At 43.9% G+C, this 20,091-nt stretch overlaps 1 protein-coding gene across 2 annotated transcripts in view; it reads right to left on the bottom strand.

Annotated features, from left to right (window-relative positions):
* The window catches only part of ZDHHC2 (zinc finger DHHC-type palmitoyltransferase 2), a 59,843-nt gene that overhangs the window by 13,156 nt on the left and 26,596 nt on the right, over positions 1-20,091 (bottom strand). For both annotated transcript variants that reach the window (XM_050947876.1, XM_050947875.1), the window contains 5 exons: positions 17,840-17,872; positions 7,664-7,784; positions 2,935-3,067; positions 809-935; positions 521-613 (listed from right to left, as the gene is read on the bottom strand). In XM_050947876.1, coding sequence (XP_050803833.1) covers positions 521-613; positions 809-935; positions 2,935-3,067; positions 7,664-7,784; positions 17,840-17,872 — 507 coding nt within the window. The remainder of the gene's footprint in view (positions 1-520; positions 614-808; positions 936-2,934; positions 3,068-7,663; positions 7,785-17,839; positions 17,873-20,091) is intronic.

Genomic DNA, 20,091 nt, shown 5'->3' on the forward strand with positions numbered 1-20,091 from the left:
AAGCACCACTCAAGATTGGGGCCCAATTGTGCAAGATGCTGCACAGAACAAAAAGAAAGAGCCCCTATACTGAAAAACTTGGAACTTAATTTGGGAATATCTCCAACAGGCTCACCAATTAACTGTTTTAGTAGCTATTCAAAGTACAATTTGTTGTGGCTAGATAGACTGTCAAAAGTAATGGATTGGGAAACAGCTGAACTGGGACAAGAAACACAGCTGATAAAAAGGAAATAGAATGTATTGCTCCCACATTAAACAGTATTATTCATACTGCATGTTAGGGAGATTTCTTTGCTGGGTTTAAAATGATGAAGGTCTGAAACTGAAAAATCAGCTGAATTAAAAGAACTTGATATAGATGCCTTAAATTCTGTTTGTTAGTAGGATACTTTTAAAATGCACATATATATGACCGCATTAGTGATAGCTGCCTAAAAATAATAAGCAAATGAAAAGTGGAGAAATTCACAGTATGACAGGTAAATGACAATCTTAAGGCAGATATAAACAGACATACTTTTTAGTTGTTGAATTAAGTCCAACAGGTGTAGAAACTTGTTCAGGATCTTGGTTAACAAGACAAGTTGGGAAGGAGCAACCATCTCCTAGACTACAGAGAAAAAGTTTAGAATCAGTGTAGCACTTCTACAAGCAAAACAAACAATACTTCAAATATTTATTTTACAAATTCCTAATTTCAAAGCACTTGCTTTATTTCACGATTTGGTGTAAAAGAAGTATTGCTGACTACTTTCTGATATCCATATCTCATATATTAAAAGACATTATTTTTCTTCAAGCATACCTTGTAAATACAGGGAGCAGCCAATATTTCTTCTCATCACCAAACACCTGTCTTAGATTTTTGCTGAAGCCCAAGCTAAAACCATTCTTGTCTGTTCCATGGCGAAATATAGGTGCTCTGAATGCCTCTGGAAAATGAGATAGGTTTGTCATATTTTCTGCCTAAATACATTTTTAATTAACACCCACTGATTCTTTAGATAATTATGCTGGTAACTACAGGCTTATTGGCTTTTTTGGCTATGCAATATTTCCTTTCGGTGGGGGCTGCATAATGCCAGTTCAGGAATTGTGCAGCCTCCCAAAACTACTTCCTTTTGAAAGGTGAAGGCACTGACATTAGTGCCCAATTGCCATATCTAGAGAAGAAGCCCTACTGCTGGGGAGGAGGCAGAAGTTTTCCCTTGTCTGACAGATTCAGTTAGCCAGGGAGTTGTGTGATGTAAAGAGGTCTCCCCATGTAACTGCCCCATAGCAGAGTCCAGCAAGGTAAAAGGCCTAACTGAGGAAATTTTTCAACCCATTCTCAAATCAAACAACTACAAAGGGAGAAAAAGGAAAGGAGCCATCCCCTTTGGCATTTGGTTTCCCTTACACACCTGGACGGATGTGAGAAGTCCACTTTTACTCCTCAGACCTTTATATAAAGGCCTGAGATCTTCATTCTACCCTTTTAGGGTTGTGTAGGGAAATTACTGCACCAACAATAGGAAGAGAAGCGACAGTTAAGTCTAGCACAAGGAGCTGCAGTGTGTCTGATCCAGAGCACATTCACAGGAGTTCTCTTTCCACCACATAACTCCCATAGCTGGGTCTTTCCCTTATTGGCCTTACGTAACAAGCCAATCATTTCCTTGTATAAAGTTTACTGTCAGTACACAAGGCCCTCCTGGGACACTGCAGAGATTTTCTTTTTTATTAGGCTATTAACTTACAAGTTGAAGAAGTGCTGAATGTGATCCAGAAAATGTATGAATTAGTTCTAACTTATAATAAGAGAAAAATATATCCTTGCTCCCTAGGGAAACTACTGGAATCCTACTAGTAACAACCATGCTTAAAGTTGTGGCCAGCATAATCTTAACTGTAACATAGACAGGGCCGATGTATTAAGAATATACCTCAAAGTAAAGTAGGGAAGAAGAAATGTAAATATATATTTATGTTTGATTAAATATCTAATTTTTATAGCTTTATATTCCAGTTCCCTTACACTAAAATAGCATATGCTTGTTTATGAACTCACAAATCTTGATGGGTGCAGTTTATTGTATTAAAAATGAGTATTCTACTTATTTTATTAATGGCTTTTAAATAATCTGATTCATATTTCTTCTCTCATTATGACCAATTTGAATCACTTTCCCACACTTGTTATTTTCTAAACTGATGTTAGATTTCCTGGGATACTGTGAAAGAGAAACACTATCAGGAATGGGCTTGAAGCATGCACAGACTCCCCTACAACTGATACTTAGTCAGAGTGTCCTGTTAATATCTGCATTAGCGGGGGGAAAAACCCAGATCTAATCCTTCCACTCCCCTGCCTCAAACTCAGTGTGCATCAAGAGAGAGTTTAGAGATCTAGAAACTTGTTGCTATCATATTGCTGACTGAAATAATGAACTAACAACAGAGGGTGAAGGTGAGAAACACATAGGCTATGTCTACACTACAAGCTATGATGACAGCTAGTGCAAGCATACATACACAAGCAGGGGAACCACACTCCTAACTCATACTGTGGATGTAGCAAAGACACATCTTTTAGGACCCATCTATGCTACAAATACTATGGAGTCAGGGACCCTGATGCAGTTATGGATGTTGCCAAACATGGATGTGGCCAAATCTGTTACCAGGTAATGGAGACACAGTTAGGCCTCATCCAGGCTACCAGTTTTAACCATGCTGCAACTGATTATACTTTTAATATAGTTAGGGTTTTAGACTGCGGTAGCATCATCCTGAGTCTCTGCACTCATTTACTACTAAGAAAGCAAAGTGGCCTTTACATGCACCTTTTGTATGTGATTCATTATGTGGTATCAAGCTGTTGATATAACTGGAATAAGCACAAAGATAATAATACTCACTGATGGCAATGTAGACTGTGACATTACTTACCTAATGTAGATTTATTTTTGCTGACTAGCCAACAATGATAACCAAAAAGAGAGGATAAACTGACTGAAAACATGGCTGCAGCAAAGAATAAAAACATGATATGGAACTTGGCTTGAGTATCAGGAAGTCCAGTCTATAAAGAAGGAAAGAAAACCAAAACGTTAAGGCAGGGAAAATAACTACTCCTTTAGCAATATTAATAATAACCACTCAGCCAAGATCTGGGTCAAGTTCTGCACTGACACACACACCCCTATGCAACCAGCATCTTTCAGGAAAGAAGTAGTCCCTTTAGAGAGAAAGGGACACATTCTACCCCCCCCCCCATGTTCTTTCAAGGGGCATGAATTAGAGCAGAACTTGGCCTTTTCAAGAGAGAAAATATACAGCAACTCCTCACTTAATGTTGTAGTTATATTCCTGAAAAATGCAACTTTCAGCGAAACGATGTTAAGCTAATCCAATTTTCCCCTAAGAATTAATGTAAATGGGGGGGAGGGGTAGGTTCCAGGGAAATTTTTTTCACCAGACAAAAGACATATACATATACAGTATAAGTTTTAAACAAACAATTTAATACTGTACATAGCAATGATGATTGTGAAACTTGGTTGAAGTGGTGGAGTCAGACGGTAGAAGAGGGTGGATCATCTGGTTGCTCCTCTTGCTGAACTTTCCCAACTCGAAAAAACACATCTAAAGATGGCTGTTTTGCTTTCCTTTTATTTCCCTTGGTAAATTTTTTTAAAGCAAGTCATTACATGACCAACTGCCCTAATCACTTTGGAGCTGCGTTCCTTGTCAGGATCGTCATCACTAAGGATTTGCAAGCCAGCTTTGATTATTTGGAAAGCTTCAGAAAGATGTTTGGCAGTCAAATTCCAATGGGTTGATTCTTCCTTTACTTCTTGGCCCTCTTCTTCCATTGCTCTCCTCATCTCTAGTTGCATCAGATCTTTCACTGGTTAGTTCTCCTCCATGGGATTGCAGAAGTTGTGTAACGTTGGCTTCCTCTCCCTCATCAAAACCCGCTTTCTTGGCCAAGCCAAGGACAGCGGGGACAACATTTAAAAAGTCATTTTTAAGTCACTGAAACATTCAGGCCGCAACTTCCCCCACATACCATTCATGCACGCGTGAGTAACTTCAGCCCAGAACTCACTGATGTTATTGATGCACTTGAGGATGTTGTAGTCATGCCAAAATTGCTGATTCATAGGTTTGCCTTCCATATTGGTGTCTCTGATGAGCTGGTTGAAAGCACAGCATAAGTAAAACACCTTAAATGCAGCAATGGATCCTTGGTCCCTGTGTTGGATGAATGATGTGGTGTTAGGTGGCAGAAAGACAACGTTGACGTTTTTGCACAGCTCGTCCAGGTTGACTGGATGAGCCAGTGCATTATCAATAAGCAATAAACTCTTGAAATCAAGATTTTCCTTGGCAGAGTATTCCTTCTATGCAAGGACAGCATGGAGAGTCAGCCATTCTGAAAAAATAGCTCCAGTTATCCATGTCTTCTTATTGGATCTCCAAATGACTGGAAGGTGTTCCTTTGAAAATCCCTTGAGAGCTTGTGGTGTTTCGGATTGGTACATTGTCAGAGGTTTCATCTTCATGTCTCTGGCAGCATAACCACCTAGAAGCAAGGTTAGGTGGTCTTTAGTTGCTTTAAATCTCGGTGCTGTCTTCTCTTGGGAAATGTAAGTCCGCTCAGGCATCCTCTTCCAATAGAGGCCCATTTCATTGACACTGAAGACTTACTTAGGGGAGTAGCCACCTTCCTCAATTATTTTCTTGAGATAGTCTGGGGATTTTTTAGCTGCGGCAGTATCAGCACTAGCTGCCTCACCGGGCATCTTGATATTATGCAGGTGGAAGCATCTCTTGAATTGATCAAACCATCCCCGACTTGCCGTGAACTTCTCCGTCTGTGATCCTTCACCTTGGTTTCTCTTCAAATTGTCATACAAACTTTTTGTCTTAGCTTGTATCACTAGCAAACTTAGAGGTATGTTTTGTTGGTTTTGATCCTCTATCCACATTGAGAAAAGATGCTCCTTTTTTTTGCCTAATAACTTCTTGATCGACTTATTGTAGTAGCACTACAGGTGTTACACACGGAGCACTAGCCCTGATCTTGTTGGCATTACTCCAAATTTTTCCTCAATGGTTGGAGTAAGACCAAGAGTGATGCCAATGTCTACCACATGCCTGCCTGCATCAAAATGCCTTAAAGTGTCTAATTTAGTATCCAAAGTAATGGTTTCCTACTGCTAGGAACTCCACTATCACTTGCTGGAGGTTTTTGACTCGTGATCCTGGGTGATAATCCTCTGGACAGCACAGGCACATGCTACTCTTCACTCCCTTCAGCCTGGAGTGATTGGGGTCTGTAATATCAACCAACTACTAAAAGTAAAAGAATTTGGAAAACTCATGGTAAAACAATTCCCTTATTGGTTCTGTGCATCCCTATACTGCCTCTCCCCACTTGCTAGAGCGAAGTAGGTGCTGGAATACTATTAACTTGCTTTGGGCGGGCTGCCGCCCCCTTAGTTCTCACCCCCCTCCTGCGAAGGGGGGGGGAGCGTGGATGGACGTTGTGTATTCAGGTGCAAGACAGCAAGGCAGGGCCGCCACTGTGCACCCACCACAGCTGCTTTGCAGGCAGCTGGTGATCTTGGGCGAAACCTCCGCAAGTGCTCAGCATAGCGCTCTATTCCTGAGCAGGGCAGCACCTAGGCCATAAAGCAATGGTGAATCACTGGGGAGTAGTGTGCACGTGGAGTGTGTTTACAAACCTATAGTAGTTGGAGGGTGTCCCTGCCTTACCCCACACAGGCACAACCTGCTGCAGACAATGAGGTGGGCAAGGAGGCTGAAGGTGTCATATGAGTCTAGGAAGCACCTTGAGCAGCAGCAGTGGCAGCTTCCCCTATTGCGACTCAGGTACCAGCACAGGCACTGACTTTGCTGGAGAGTGCTCAATCCCCGGCTCTGCCCCAGGCCCACCCCCACTCCATCCCCTTCCCTCGAGCACGCTGCGTTCCTCAATGCTGCAAACGGTGGATTGTGGTAGGCAGGAGGCACGAAGTGCTGATCTGTTGCTGGCGGGTGGGAGGCACTGCACTGGGGTGGAGGGGAGATGATATGGGGGCTGCCGGCCCACCCTGGTTCCAAGCCCTCATGAGGATGGGCTGCTCTTCCAGAGAATCCTGCAAGCAGAGGACAAAGAAGGCGGCCAAACAACGTTTATAAGGGAACACTGTGCAACTTTAAACGAGCATGTTCTCTAATAGAACGGCAACGTTAACAACGAAACAATGTTAACCGGGAAGACGTTAAGTGAGGAGTTACTGTAAATATTGACAACAACAGAAGTTCTTTAAACACATTTGAATCTCAATTACACACTGAAGTGGCTTTTAGAGTAGAGCCTTTCATATTTAAAATAACCAACTTGTAAACTAACCCTGTCAGAATGACTGATCTATAGTACACAAAGAAAACAGCACTGTTACAAATCTAAGGGCATATTCTATGTTGTACAGTCAGATGACAGTAGCAGAACATTTTCATAAGCAGGCCTAGTGGACTGATTTAAATCAAAGTGATTTATTTCACCAATTTTAATTATGATTAAAATCAACAAGCTGGAAACCTTGAGTTTAATCTTGTTTTGCATTACTTTAGTTACCTTCCTAATGTGGGGTTGATTCTCATTGGTTGGTAACCATTAAAATGTGTTGATTTGCATATCCCACGGACTTAAATGAAAGTTATGTGTGCACAGCTGATGGGATGATGGGTCTTACACCTGAAATATACTAGTGGTGTTCTGTTACCACTGAACACCATATACCCGCCAGCCTTGTTTGGAAGCAAGTCAACCTACCTAACATCCAAAAACACATTCAGTTTTGCAGCTGAAGACTCTTAGGGTATGTCTACACAGGAACTAGGCAACCGTGGCTGGCCTATGCCAGCCTACTCAGGCTAGCAGGGCTCATGCTGCGGGCCTGTTTCATTGCTGTGTAGACATCTGGGCTTGGGTTGGAGCCATGGCTCTAGGACCCTGCAAGGTGGGAAGGTCCCAGAAGTTGGGTTCCAACCCAAAGTCCATAAGTCTACACTGCAATGAAACAGCCCTGCAGCCTGAGTCCCGTGAGCCTGAATTGGCTGGCACGGGCCAGCCACAGGTGTCTAGTTGCTGTATCGATGTACCCTTTGTTTGTGCTTATGATAAGGCACATATGAGAGCACAAAATCAGAGTCAGCTGCTGAGGCCAGCTTAAATTTGTAGCTTAGTGACCAAATGTTACAGAGCTAAATATTTCTTATAGCCTCTTTTCCGCTCTTCATACATTGAACAATTTTATTGTCACCATCTTGAAAGTGTGAAGACACACAGAAACTAAAATCTATTCACTTCACTTTCTTCCACATCACAATGTTTGACATAATAATATCACTCAGGAAAACTCAATTTTTAAGAGAAGACTGTAGTCTGTGGGAGGAAAGTTCACACTTTTTATGAACATAGACTACAAATGAAAAACTAAACAAATGAATTAATGTGACTATAAATATTGATATTTTACAACTCAAAAGGAGATATATGTATACACTTGCTAAATACATAGCTCTGAACATAAAGATCTGAGAGCTTTTACATTTACAGAATACACTTTACAAATAAGAATATGGGTTAAAGGTAAGTACTTACTGTCCAGAATTTGATAAAATACTGTAAATCTGTTGCAGCAATGAAAAGGCAGTACAGTAGAGAATAAGCCAAGAAAAGAAGGAAAAATTTGTAATTGGAGAATCCAACGCAGTTGTTCACCCTGGCAACAACAAAAAATAAGTACATGAAAAACTGAATGAAAACAAATACATTTTAATAATCCTTATTTAATTGCTTTAGTCTAATTTTTAATGTACTCATTTACTGTAAAATAATTTTAGCATAAATCTGTAAGCAAAAGTAATAGTTTCCTGTATCTCTCTCTAGTGCCATAAACTGGCTATGAAATTCTTCATTAAGACATTCTTTAAAAAAAAAGAATTTAATACAGATGGATGAGATAAACATCTGTTTGCTTTTGGACTCCAAAGTAGTATTTCAAAGAACTTCCACAAGCCCTCCCCATGCTCCCTCAATGTCAACAAAAATCCACAGGCTGAAATCGGGCATAGAAAGGGCCTAATTTGAAAAGAATATTTTTGACAAATTAACGTATGGATGGATATCAGGATTTTGCAGAGAAACTTCCAAGTCTTAACTATGGCAATCTCCAATATGATGTTTTACTATTACAACACTGCTTAAACATTTAAAACTATCTAATACAAGATAATCAAATTATTGAGATGGGTACATTGGAAACAATACCAAGCCATTACCAACTGGAATGAAGGGACACTACATTTACAATCTCATAACTATAGTTGCAGTATTTTGATCAAGACTAAAATTGTTTGAAAAGGTCAGGATTTTGGAATGCCAATCCTTAACATGTTGAAAGAAAGGATGAAATAGAGAATCCTAACCTCAAACGAAGAGACAAAGTGAAAAACTCTTTAAGCCTGAAGGAATCTTTAATATAAAGAGACAAATCAATCAAGCTTATGGAGGTGCTGAAACTTGAAATGACTCAATTAATAAAAAAGATGTCTTTTAAAACAGATCAACACCAAGAAAAAACCTTCTCTTTACAATACAAAAGATAACCCTCTCTGTAGTCTCCAAAGTAGCAAAGGAGGATTATGCTGCAGCAGATTTCTGGAAGCATTCCTGACCTAAACCATCATCAATGAAGACTGGCTGCATCTTATAGGGAACATGGGCCAGGTTTGAGTTTGGATCTGGATAATTATTTGGTCAAATGATAAATGAAGTTTATTACTAATAAGGAATGCTAAAGCAGGTTTGATTTTAGGCAAACAGGAACTGCAGTAGGCCATAGCAAAGAATTCAGAGACACTCGAGTTGTCCAACCTTCTGTTAAGAGTGTATATGTGTGGGCTTTGTGTGTTACTATTTCCCCAAGTAGATATTAAAACCTCCCAAGTCTGTTATCTAATTAATTAAAGATTAGCTGGGTTAAAAATGTGTTATTTCAGAACTGCTAAGTGCCTAACTTAAGAATGATCAGGTCTGCATCTGTGTAAAAGTGTCCAAAAAATGCAGGAACTATATTAAAGTGTAAAGGGGAAATAAGCTAAATAAATGGAGTAAACATAGGTTGTATGATAGAGAAACTTAAGGTTGAACTCTAAAGTGGCAAGCTACAAAGAAATCATTCAAAGAGTTTGTCTACACAATGGGTTAGTATGCACCAGGCTTGGGTGTAAATTCTAGCGTGCATCAGCATGTTTCACACTAACCAGCCATGTGGACTCTGCTGGCACCCCCTGGGCTTTCTAGTGCAAGTGTTTAGTACAGGTCAGCAGGGTCCACACAGCCAGTTAGTATATGACCTACTGGTGCACACTAGAATTTAGACCCTATCTGTGGGTTAATGCACACAACATAGACAAGCTATACTTCCTTAAAACAAAGGCATGAGTCAGCTTAATCTTTTGGCAGATTCTTAGCCCAACTGACTGGATTAATGGAAAGGCAATCTTCCTTAACCTTCTTTTGAAGAGTGACCTCACAGCATATTAAGTGGTGGTGGCCGCTGTCTGGCTTATTGGAAAAGGTGTGTGTGCCCCTTCAAGGGCTAGAGTGCCAGAAAGTGACATGGCTGCAGATCAGGTCAGCGGTGACACTAACCCATTCTGTCCCCCCCCCCCAATGACCAGAAGAGAGTAGAGGGACTATACAGGTCCATTCCAGTGCAGAAAAAACCCTCTTTTCTGGACCAGGCGGAGCAGCAACTGGAAGTGGTGACATACCGGGTTGTGTCAAAATCTGATGTGTGCACTGCAGTAGTCACTCCTTTCTCCAGGTACAGGGAAGGAATTTTCCCTCACTGGGAGACTGTCCAAGATGAAGTGTCGGGGGAGGTTTGCTGTCCCCACAGTGGGTTCTGGGGGGGCTTAGTTGGGGCAAACATGAAACAGGAGTAAAGCTATGATGTTGCAACTCATTATGTAAATATGGAGTAGATGTCCAGTGCAGGTACTCTCTAGGGAAAGGGTACAGTGATCAAATAAGCTGAACTGGTAACGGATTTAAAGGAGTTATTCTTTAAAAGAGTGGGAACAAGGGAGTTCAGGGCTTCTATGACTTCAACAAGTTAAGTACAAATCTGTATTATGGATTTCATAAAATGTCCCTTGAAATTCATCAATACACTACCAGCACCCACTCTATAGCCTCTACCTGCCTCATTTTGGCTCAGGGTTTATTGGATTAAAATGAAAGGCCTTGTCTACACTACAGAGTTGCAGCGCTGGTGAGGGGGTTACAGCGCTGCAACTTAGGTGGTGTACACACTTGCACAGCACGGCCAGCGCTGCAACTCCCTGGTTGCAGCGCTGGCTGTACACCCGGTCGAGCCTCGGGTGTAGAGGATCCAGCACTGGTCAGCAAGTGTAGACACCCACCAGCGTTTTTATTGACCTCCGTGGCATAAGCAGGTATCCCAGCATCTTAGAAGCCTCTCTGGTAATCATGCAAACTCCACTGCCCTGGGCTCACCTGACCCCTCCTTTAAATGCCCTGGGAATTTTAAAAATCCCCTTCCTGTTTGCTCCGCCAGGTGTGGAGTGCAATTAATCAATCAATCACTCAGCGACCATGCCTCCACGCACCAAACGAGCCCCAGCCTGGACCAATGCAGAGCTGCAGGACCTCATAAGTGTTTGGGGAGAGGAGGCTGTGCAAGCACAGCTGTGCTCCAGAAGGAGAAATTATGATACCTATGGGCAGATATCGCAGTCCTTGATGAGAAGGGGCCATGAACGGGACGCGTTGCAGTGCAGGGTCAAAATTAAAGAGCTGAGGAGTGCTTACTGCAAAGCTCGTGAGGGAAATCGCCACTCAGGAGCTGCCCCCACGACCTGCTGTTTTTATCAGGAGCTGGATGCCATACTTGGGTGTGACCCCACTGCAAATCCTAGGAGCACGATGGAGAGTTCAGAGCAGGGAGAAGTGGGGGAGGTTGTAGAGGACGGCGACAGTGAGGCTACTGGCGTGGAGGGAGACTCCCCGGAGTCCCAGTACACATGCAGCCAGGAGCTCTTCTCAAGCCAGGAGGAGGCTAGCCAGTCGCAGCAGCTGGAAGTTGATGGTGAGGAAGAAACTGAGGATCGTGCTCGCGGTAAGTAGATTTTTATGTTTTGGGAGAGGAGGGTTTTGGTTATGGCTGCCTGCATGCATGCCTAAACGTGGAATAGCCCATTGATTTGCTCTATCACGTCTCTGTAATCTGCCTCGGTAATCTCTTGAAAAAGTTGCAGCAAGAGCGTTTGCAATTTGCTTTCTCAAGTTGATCGGGAGAGCCACCGTGGTCCCTGTCCTGGTCAGGCTAACTCGTCCGATCCACTGTGCAGCGAGGGGTGGGGGGACCATGGCTGCACACAGGCAAGCTGCATAGGGGCCAGGGCGGTATCCACATTCCTGTAGAAGACCCTCCCTCTCTTCCCAGGAAACACGCAGCAGTGATATGCCTGGCAGTAGGAAACCCTGTTGAGAGTTTAGGGATACTTGAGTGCAGGGCGCCAGGTTCGCGTTTCCCCAGCCCATGGCGCTCTGTTGTTAACACCCCCCCCAGCACGTAGCCAGCCACGCGGTGTGCTCCGGTGTTCCCCACCCCCCCTCCCAGCACGTAAGCATCCACGCGGTGTGCTCCGGTGTTATACACCCCCCTCGAAGCAGGCATCCAGCACCACGGTATGCTCTTGTGTTCCCCACCCCCCCTCCAAGCAGGCATCCAGCACCGCGGTGTGCTCCTGTGTTCCCCCCCCCCCCAAGCAGGCATCCAGCACCGCGGTGCGCTCCGGTGTTCCCAACCCCCCCGCCCAGCACATAAGCATCCCCGCGGTGTGCTCCGGTGTTCCCCACCACCCCTCCCAGCACGTAAGCATCCACGCAGTGTGCTCCGGTGTTATGCACCCCCCTCCAAGCAGGCATCCAGCACCGTGGTGCGCTCCGGTGTTCCCAACACCCCCTCCCAGCACGTAAGCATCCACGCGGTGTGCTCCGGTGTTCCCCACCCCCCCTCCCAGCACGTAAGCATCCACGCGGTGTGCTCCGGTGTTATGCACCCCCCTCGAAGCAGGCATCCAGCACCGCGGTGTGTTCCTGTGTTCCCCACCCGCCCTCCAAGCAGGCATCCAGCACCGCGGTGTGTTCCTGTGTTCCCCACCGCCCCCTCCAAGCAGGCATCCAGCACCGCGGTGCTCCCCCCCCCACCAGCAGGACAGCGTGAACACGGATCAAAGAACAACCCCCCACCCCAAGCAGCTCACCACCTTCCTGTTCACTACTGTCCCCTCTTCAAGACACCAGCTACCTCCTGTACCCATTGCTGATAAACCTCAGTGACCCACTGGTCAATTCCCACTCCCAAGGGGAAATCGGGGCAAAACCACTCACCCCATTGCTCGCCATGACTTAGCTTCCCTGCCCTCTCTGTGTTATGTGAGAAGGATGCTACCAAAAGTCTAAAAAGTCCTTCAATGTGTGATAATAAACAATGTAGCCTCTATGTATTACATGGTTCTCTCTCTCTTTTTTCTAGTGACCTTGACTACTGCAGCCGGATCACCGGCCTCACGTAGGTTGCAGAACTTGAGACGGAATCCTAGAAAATCAAAAGAGGAATTGATCAAATCTGTTATGAGCCACTACAACAGAGAAAGTAGGAAGACACAGGAATGGAGAGAGAAGATGTATGAATGGAGACAGAGTGTACACGAATGGAGGCAAACAGAAAGCAGGAGAAAGGAATTGTCTGCCAAAAAAACCACAAAGCAGATGATAAGCCTCCTGGCTCGCCAAACTGAGTCTTTCGAGTCTCTTGTAGCCATGCAGACAAATATGTACCGTTGTAACCCACAGCCCTCCCAAAGCCCTCTTCCTTGTTCCCCAGTATTTCCACAAAACAACTTTCTCCAGCAGCCAGTTCCTTATTATCCCCAACTGCCCCCAACACCTGTACGATCACCTACCAGCCCTGATAACTATAATTCTTACCCTGTTCACTCCACCCCCATTATTCTGCAGCATAGTAATCCTGAAGTGCAGCAGACATTGAATAGTGATCAAAATAGGACATATTCAAACCTGTGAATGTACAGTCCACCACCCCAACCCCCTTGCCTGTTATGTACTGTATGTTGAATAAAGGTTTCTTTTTCACTACGTTATATTATTGTTGGGAGTGGTAAATATTATACACCAAGGTAAAGCAAAGCACATCAAATGCATCAAACATTACTGTTGGCTCTCAGCATCAAATTGCTCCCTTAAAGCATCCCTAATCCTTGAAGCTCTTTCCTGGGCCTCCCTATTAGCCCTGCTCTCTGGCTGAGCAAACTCATCCTCTAGGCGTCGAACCTCGGAGGTCCATTCCTCACTGAATCTTTCACCCTTCCCTTCACAAATATTATGGAAGGTACAGCACACGGATATAACAGCGGTGATGCTGCTTTCCACCAAATCTAGCTTCCCATAAAGACAGCGCCAGCGGGCTTTCAAACGGCCAAAAGCACACTCCACAGTCATTCTGTACCGGCTCAGCCTGTAGTTGAACCGGTCCTTGCTCCTGTCAAGCTTCCCTGTATATGGTTTCATGAGCCAGGGCATTAAGGGGTAAGCGGGGTCTCCAAGGATCACAGTGGGCATTTCGACGTCCCCTACTGTGATCTTGCGGTCTGGGAAAAAAGTCCCGGCCCTCAGCCTCCTGAACAGGGAACTGTTCCTAAAGATGCATGCATCGTGCACCTTTCCAGGCCATCCTGAGTAAATGTCAGTGAAACGCCCACGGTGATCCACAAGCGCTTGCAGAACCACGGAGAAATACCCCTTGCGATTAACGTACTCTGATGCCAGGTGGGGTGGTGACAGAATAGGAATATGCGTCCCATCTATTGCCCCTCCACAGTTAGGGAACCTCATTTCTGCAAAGCCATCCACAATGTCCTGCATGTTCCCAAGAGTCACGGTTCTTCTTAGCAGGGTGCGATTAATGGCTGTGCAAACTTGCATCAGCACCATTCCAACTGTAGACTTTCCCACTCCAAACTGGTTCGCCACCGATCTGAAGCAGTCTGGAGTTGCCAGCTTCCAGATTGCAATAGCCACCCGCTTCTCCACTGGCAGGGCAGCTCTCAATCTCGTGTCCCTGCGCCACAGGGTAGGGGCGAGCTCAGCACACAGTGCCATGAAAGTGGCTTTTCTCATCCGAAAGTTCTGCAGCCACTGCTCGTCATCCCAGGATTGCAGGACGATGTGATCCCACCACTGAGTGCTGGTTTCCCGAGCCCAAACGCGCCGGTCCACGGAGCTGAGCACGTCTGTTACTGCCACAAGCAATTTACTGTCTTCACAGTGAGGCGATTCAATATCATCATCTGACTCCTCACTGTCACTGTCACTCTCACTTTGCAGCTGAAGGAATAGCTCCACTGCCATGCGTGATGTGCTGGCAACATTCATCAATAAGGTTGTCAGCTGCTCAGGCTCCATTTATAACAAAAATCGCAGAAAAAGCACTGTAGAATCACAATGCCGCCAAACTGCTCAGAATGTGTAGCAAAGCACCACGGGGCGTTGGAACAGGAAGCGGAAAGAGCCGCACACTTCCTTCCCCTTCCCACAAGCCACAGCGCCGAAATGGGATGAGGTGCTCTGTGGGATAGCTGCCCACAATGCACCACTCCCAACAGCGCTGCAAGTGCTGTAAATGTGGCCACACTGCAGCGCTGGTTCCTGTAAGTGTGGCCACTCTGCAGCGCTGGCCCTATACAGCTGTACTAACACAGCTGTAACTACCAGCGCTGCAAAACTGTAAGTGTAGACATGGCCAAAGACAGTGAAACAGACTTGCTTTGAGTCTGATATGTCTGCCCTATACAAAATCTATCAATTTGGATAGAGAATGTCTTCAAATGGGTGAACAAAGCCAACTCTACTGAAAGGACATTAGTTTGTATTCCTAAAAGCCTATGGTCTGGATAAACATATCTGTTAACTGCCCTTTGTGTGTCAACTGAGTGCTACTTTTGCAGTATGTAGCTTGAGGCAATGGGTTTCTAATTTGACTTCTAACTTTACATGAAAATTTGGTCTGTCTTAGGATAATACATGACAAATAAAGGTTAGAAAAAAACTACGTTTTGTGAACCTTGTAATAAACTGATTTGTAATTAGATATTGAAAACCTCCTAGACTCTGAAGATAAATGCTATTTCCATTGATGTTTCCATGAGAAGAATCTAGTTGTGCTTATAAAGGGTTGAAAAATTTGTTCAGCGCTGAGAATTAACATTGTAGAAGAAAAAGCTAAATTTTATGAGAGAAACAAGATAGGTGAGGTAATATCTTTTATTGGACCAGCTTCTGCTAGCGAGAGAGATGCTTTCGAGCTTACATAGAGCTCTTCTTCAGCTCTGGGAAATGTATTCAGACTGTCACAGCTAACGCTACGTTTATGTCATGGAGGTCACGGAAGTCACAGAATCCATGACCTCCAGAGACCTCTATGACATTCTCTGCTTCAGACCCAGGGGCTGCAGGACTCTGGAGCCGACAGCCAGTGTGTCCCTGGCAGGGTTTCGGCGACAGCAGTGACAAGCGACAGGCGGCCCCCTGAAAAGTTCCAGCAATAGGTGACAGAATCCTGAGGGGGCCCTCCCCAGGGTTCCAGTGATGGGTGACAGCTTCATGCAGGGGCCAGCGGACACTATGGGAAAGCGGCTGGGTGTCCCATTTTCTCTTTGGGAAATATGGTTACCCTGCAGGTCCCAGCAGCCGGGGGCGAATGGGGAACCCCACAGCTCCCACCCACCATGGTGGTGGGGGAAACCATGGAGCCACAGCAGCAAAAGTCACAGACAGGTCATGGCTTCCATGAATTTTTGTTTATTGCCTGTGACCTGTCCATGACTTACTAAAAATAACCATGAGAAAATCGTAGCCTTAGTCACAGCTAAATACAAGTTGGAACAGATTATCATAAGTAATTAACACATATTTCAAGGGGTCTTTCAAATTAAAGGGGTCCGTTAACACCTCTCGTCACAGGGGGGAGAGGAAGAAGGTGGGAGAATGCAGAACAGGAGGGGGGTGTTAGTGGATTATAGATTGTTGTAATAAGCCATAAATCCAGAGTGTATTCAGTCCATAATTTTTAGTGTTTAGGAAAGATGAATTTAAGCTCCCAGGCTCATCTTTTGAAAGTGTTGCGCAGGTTTCTTTTGAGGGTGAGGACCGATTGATCACTCCACATCTGACCTCTTAGTGAAAAGTGTTCCCCACAGGTGATAGTGTTTTTGTCGTCATTTATCATTTTCTTATAAGAGTTCATTTGAGAGTGTAGCGATTGTCTGGTTTCAAAAACACAGGGCTTGGCTACACTTGCAAGTTAGAGCACACTAAAGCTTCCCCAGGCTCCTAACTCCTGACCTGTCCACACTAGCAAGGCACTTAGAGTGCTCGGATTCTGTGGGTAGAGCGCTCCTGGTAATCCACCTCCACGAGAAGCATAAAGCTTGCTATGCCCCAACTGAAACGCCCAGGCATCAGTGTGAACGAGTTGTTGCATTACTGTGCTGTGACTGGCCTCCGGAAATGTCTCATAATCCCCTGAAGTCAAGTGGCCACTCTTCTCATTGTTTTGGAATAGGCTATAGGAATGTGGATATCCCCTTTCAAGGCTCCATTTCTGACAACCAGCATGTTTATCTGCTCCAGGACAAAGCAACCATTAGTGTAGAATGTTGCTCCTATGAGTGTGTGAGAGGGAGGCGGGGGGTCTGCTGCTGTCTGAACTTCTAGGACAGCAGACTGACACACTCTCAGCATCTCAAAAACCCACTCTCTCTCCCGCCACATACACACAACACACTCCCTGTCACACTCCACCCCACCTCCCCCATTTGAAAAGCACGTTGCAGCCACTTGCATGCGGGGATAGCTACCACAATGCACTGCTCTTTGTGGCGTTGCAAGAGCTACTAATGTGGCCATACCAGTGCACCTGAATCTGACAGTGTAAACACATGGCAGTGTTTTCCCTGCTGCGGTCTCTGAAGGCTGGTGTAACTCCCAGCGCTCTACATCTGCAAGTGTACCATGCCCATAGTTGTTATTGGGGCACTTAGTGCACTGGATGAGATGCACCACATGTTGTGATAGACATGTGTAGGACTCGTGGATCTTGAAAGGTGTGTTGTGGGGGTGTTGATCATTCTAGCAGTGGAGATATTCTGTAGGTTTTGCATCTGTTGTTCTGGCAAGACCTGTGCCACTTTGAGCTGGTGTGTCCTGGTCTGTGGGATGCTTGCTTCTGATGACGACTTTGGAGAGGTAGGGGGGTTGTTTGAAGGCCATAAGAGTCTTAAAAGAGTTCTATAAACCAATGTCCTAATTTATTTTAGAAACATTTACACTACTGAGGTAGCCCACTTCTGGGACACATGGTACTGTGAGCATGAAAGCCAGATACAACTGCTAGAAGTATTGACTATGCAACTGCAAAACAAGGTGAAATTATTCTTAAAATGTTGAAATTACAATAGTGCAAGGGGCTCCAGATCAAGATCACAGCACCAATGTATCAAGTATTTTACAAAAACACACTGTCCCAGACACTGTAGAAAGACAAGACACCAGGAATGTGTTTTAACTCCAGTCTCTTGTCACAGTGAAGCATGTCTTTCACATCAAACCCCTCAAAACTGTATCACCTCTCATTTCCAAATTATATGAATGAACTATACTCACCAAGGGCAATGATGGTCCATCTTCAAAATACATCTTTTAAAAAAAAAGAAACAATTATATGTGTGTTAAAATAATGGGAAAATAAACAAGAGATTTAGAGTTTAAACTTAACACAATTGTTATATCTGATTTCAGATATCCAGGAGAATGGTTTGACAATCAGCTACATATACTTCTTCAGAATAAATCTCATTCAAATTATAGTTTTGCCATATTATGTTACATAACTTAACAAGTCACTATATATGAGCACATTACCATGAATTTGTATTTACATTATCCACAAGTTGTTGCAGAAGTTCACAAAGATCAACCTACGATGCCAGCCTCCAATGCCCAATAGTTAAATTTTCATACAAGCACATTTGTGCTTTCTCTCAAGCTGCTCCTCATGCTTGGGAGGCACACTCTCTAAACAACTGCAAAGCTACCCCAGTACTCCAAACTCTTTTTTAAGCTCTCCTTTGCTGTGACGCCTACAACATTCCTGACATCAGTTAGGCTGCTTGTGTGCTGAGACCACTGCCTACCCATGCTGATCAATACTGTCTCTTTCCTTGTACTCCCCATCTGTCTGTCTGTATCCATCTCTTGTCTCTTTGGGGAAGGAATTGTCTTCTCTGTGTTTGTATAGCATCTAGCACAATGGGGTCCTGATACATGACTAGGGCTCCTAAGCACTAGGCTAATTACTCCTGAGGGAATTCTGCACCAAAAATACAAAAATTATGCACACAATATCTTAAAATTTTGCCATTTTTTGTCAACAAATAAATGTGGAGGCTCCAGCATGGCAGTGGGGAGCACAGGCGACTGGCTACACAGAGGTGGGAGATCACCCTGCAGCCCCCTACCCAGGACATGGACTCGGCAATGAGCTACACTCAATCCTGACACAGTGCAAGGCCTGGGCCTGCCCCAGAAACACCTCAGAGCCCTGACCCTCCATGCCATGTGCACCAGGTGTGGACAGGCAGGCTCATCCTGGCAGGATCCAAGTGCGGAGGAGCTTGTGGGGGCGGATCCAGGTTTTTATCCTTCAAAAGTTATGTCCACTCTGGAAGATAATGATTGACTGGAGAACTAGTAAGTTTAAGACCTCAGAGATACCAAGGAAGTGATATATGATTATTTAAGAAGGCTAGTGATCTTTATTTGGACTGTTTAAAGCTCCACGTGTTGTTAACATCAATTTAACTAAAACACTCAGGAGAAAAGCTCTTCATGAACAATTCAACACCCTCACCCTTCTACTAAGGAATGAGAGCACTCCTAATCCACTTGCGAGTTATCGAGGGTGGGTAAAATCAGTGAAAAATTTTTAAAATTTAAATTCAGTACATTTTTTCTTTTTAAAAGTCAACCTATTTAAAATTAAATTTGAAATTGACAATTTACATTTAAGGCCTAAATTTACTACAGATCTATTAAAATAATTTAAACTAAATTAAATTGAATATTCAATAAGTATATGTTTGCTGCCACAATTTTAAAGAATTCAAGCCATTGACTTGGTGAAAGTCACTGGCTAAGCACCTGGACCCAGAATTTTATTGAAGTGCTAACCCTAGCTTTTGACAGGGCAGAGAGAACAACTGCTTAAATTCAGGTTTCAGAGTAGCAGCCGTGTTAGTCTGTATCTGCAAAAAGAACAGGAGTACTTGTGGCACCTTAGAGACTAACAAATTTATTTGAGCATAAGCTTTCGTGGGCTACAGCATCTGAAGAAGCGGGCTGTAGCCAACGAAAGCTTATGCTCAGACAAATTTGTTAGTCTCTAAGGTGCCACAAGTACTCCTGTTCTTTTTGCTTAAATTCAGTTTATTCAACTAGCTCAGTTCAATGACTGGTTCATTCAAGGTTAAGCAACCCACTGGGAGCTGAAAAAGCAGGAATGCTTGTTTTCCCTCTTACAATACATGAATAAAAACAAGGTCTGAGGATGAGATCTACTAGTTTTAAAATCCCAAAGGACATAGTGGACAGAATCACTGTTCAATTCACTAACTACAGAGAATACTTCTTTTGTTTAATAAATCAGTTTCAAATACAAAACATAGTTCGATTAAACTGATTTTTTTTATGTATCCTACACATTTAGGGTAGTTTTATTTATTAAAAACCAATTTAAAATGCTGGTTTTGTTCATTTTTCATTCAATTCCAATTTCCATGCAAATGCAGCTTTGACACATAAGTTTAAAACAAAATCTAGTAAAACAAGAAATGGCTTATTTGCTATTTTCTGAAAAT

This window comes from Gopherus flavomarginatus, chromosome 3 (genome assembly GCF_025201925.1).
Source record: "Gopherus flavomarginatus isolate rGopFla2 chromosome 3, rGopFla2.mat.asm, whole genome shotgun sequence".
Lineage (NCBI taxonomy): Eukaryota > Metazoa > Chordata > Testudines > Testudinidae > Gopherus > Gopherus flavomarginatus.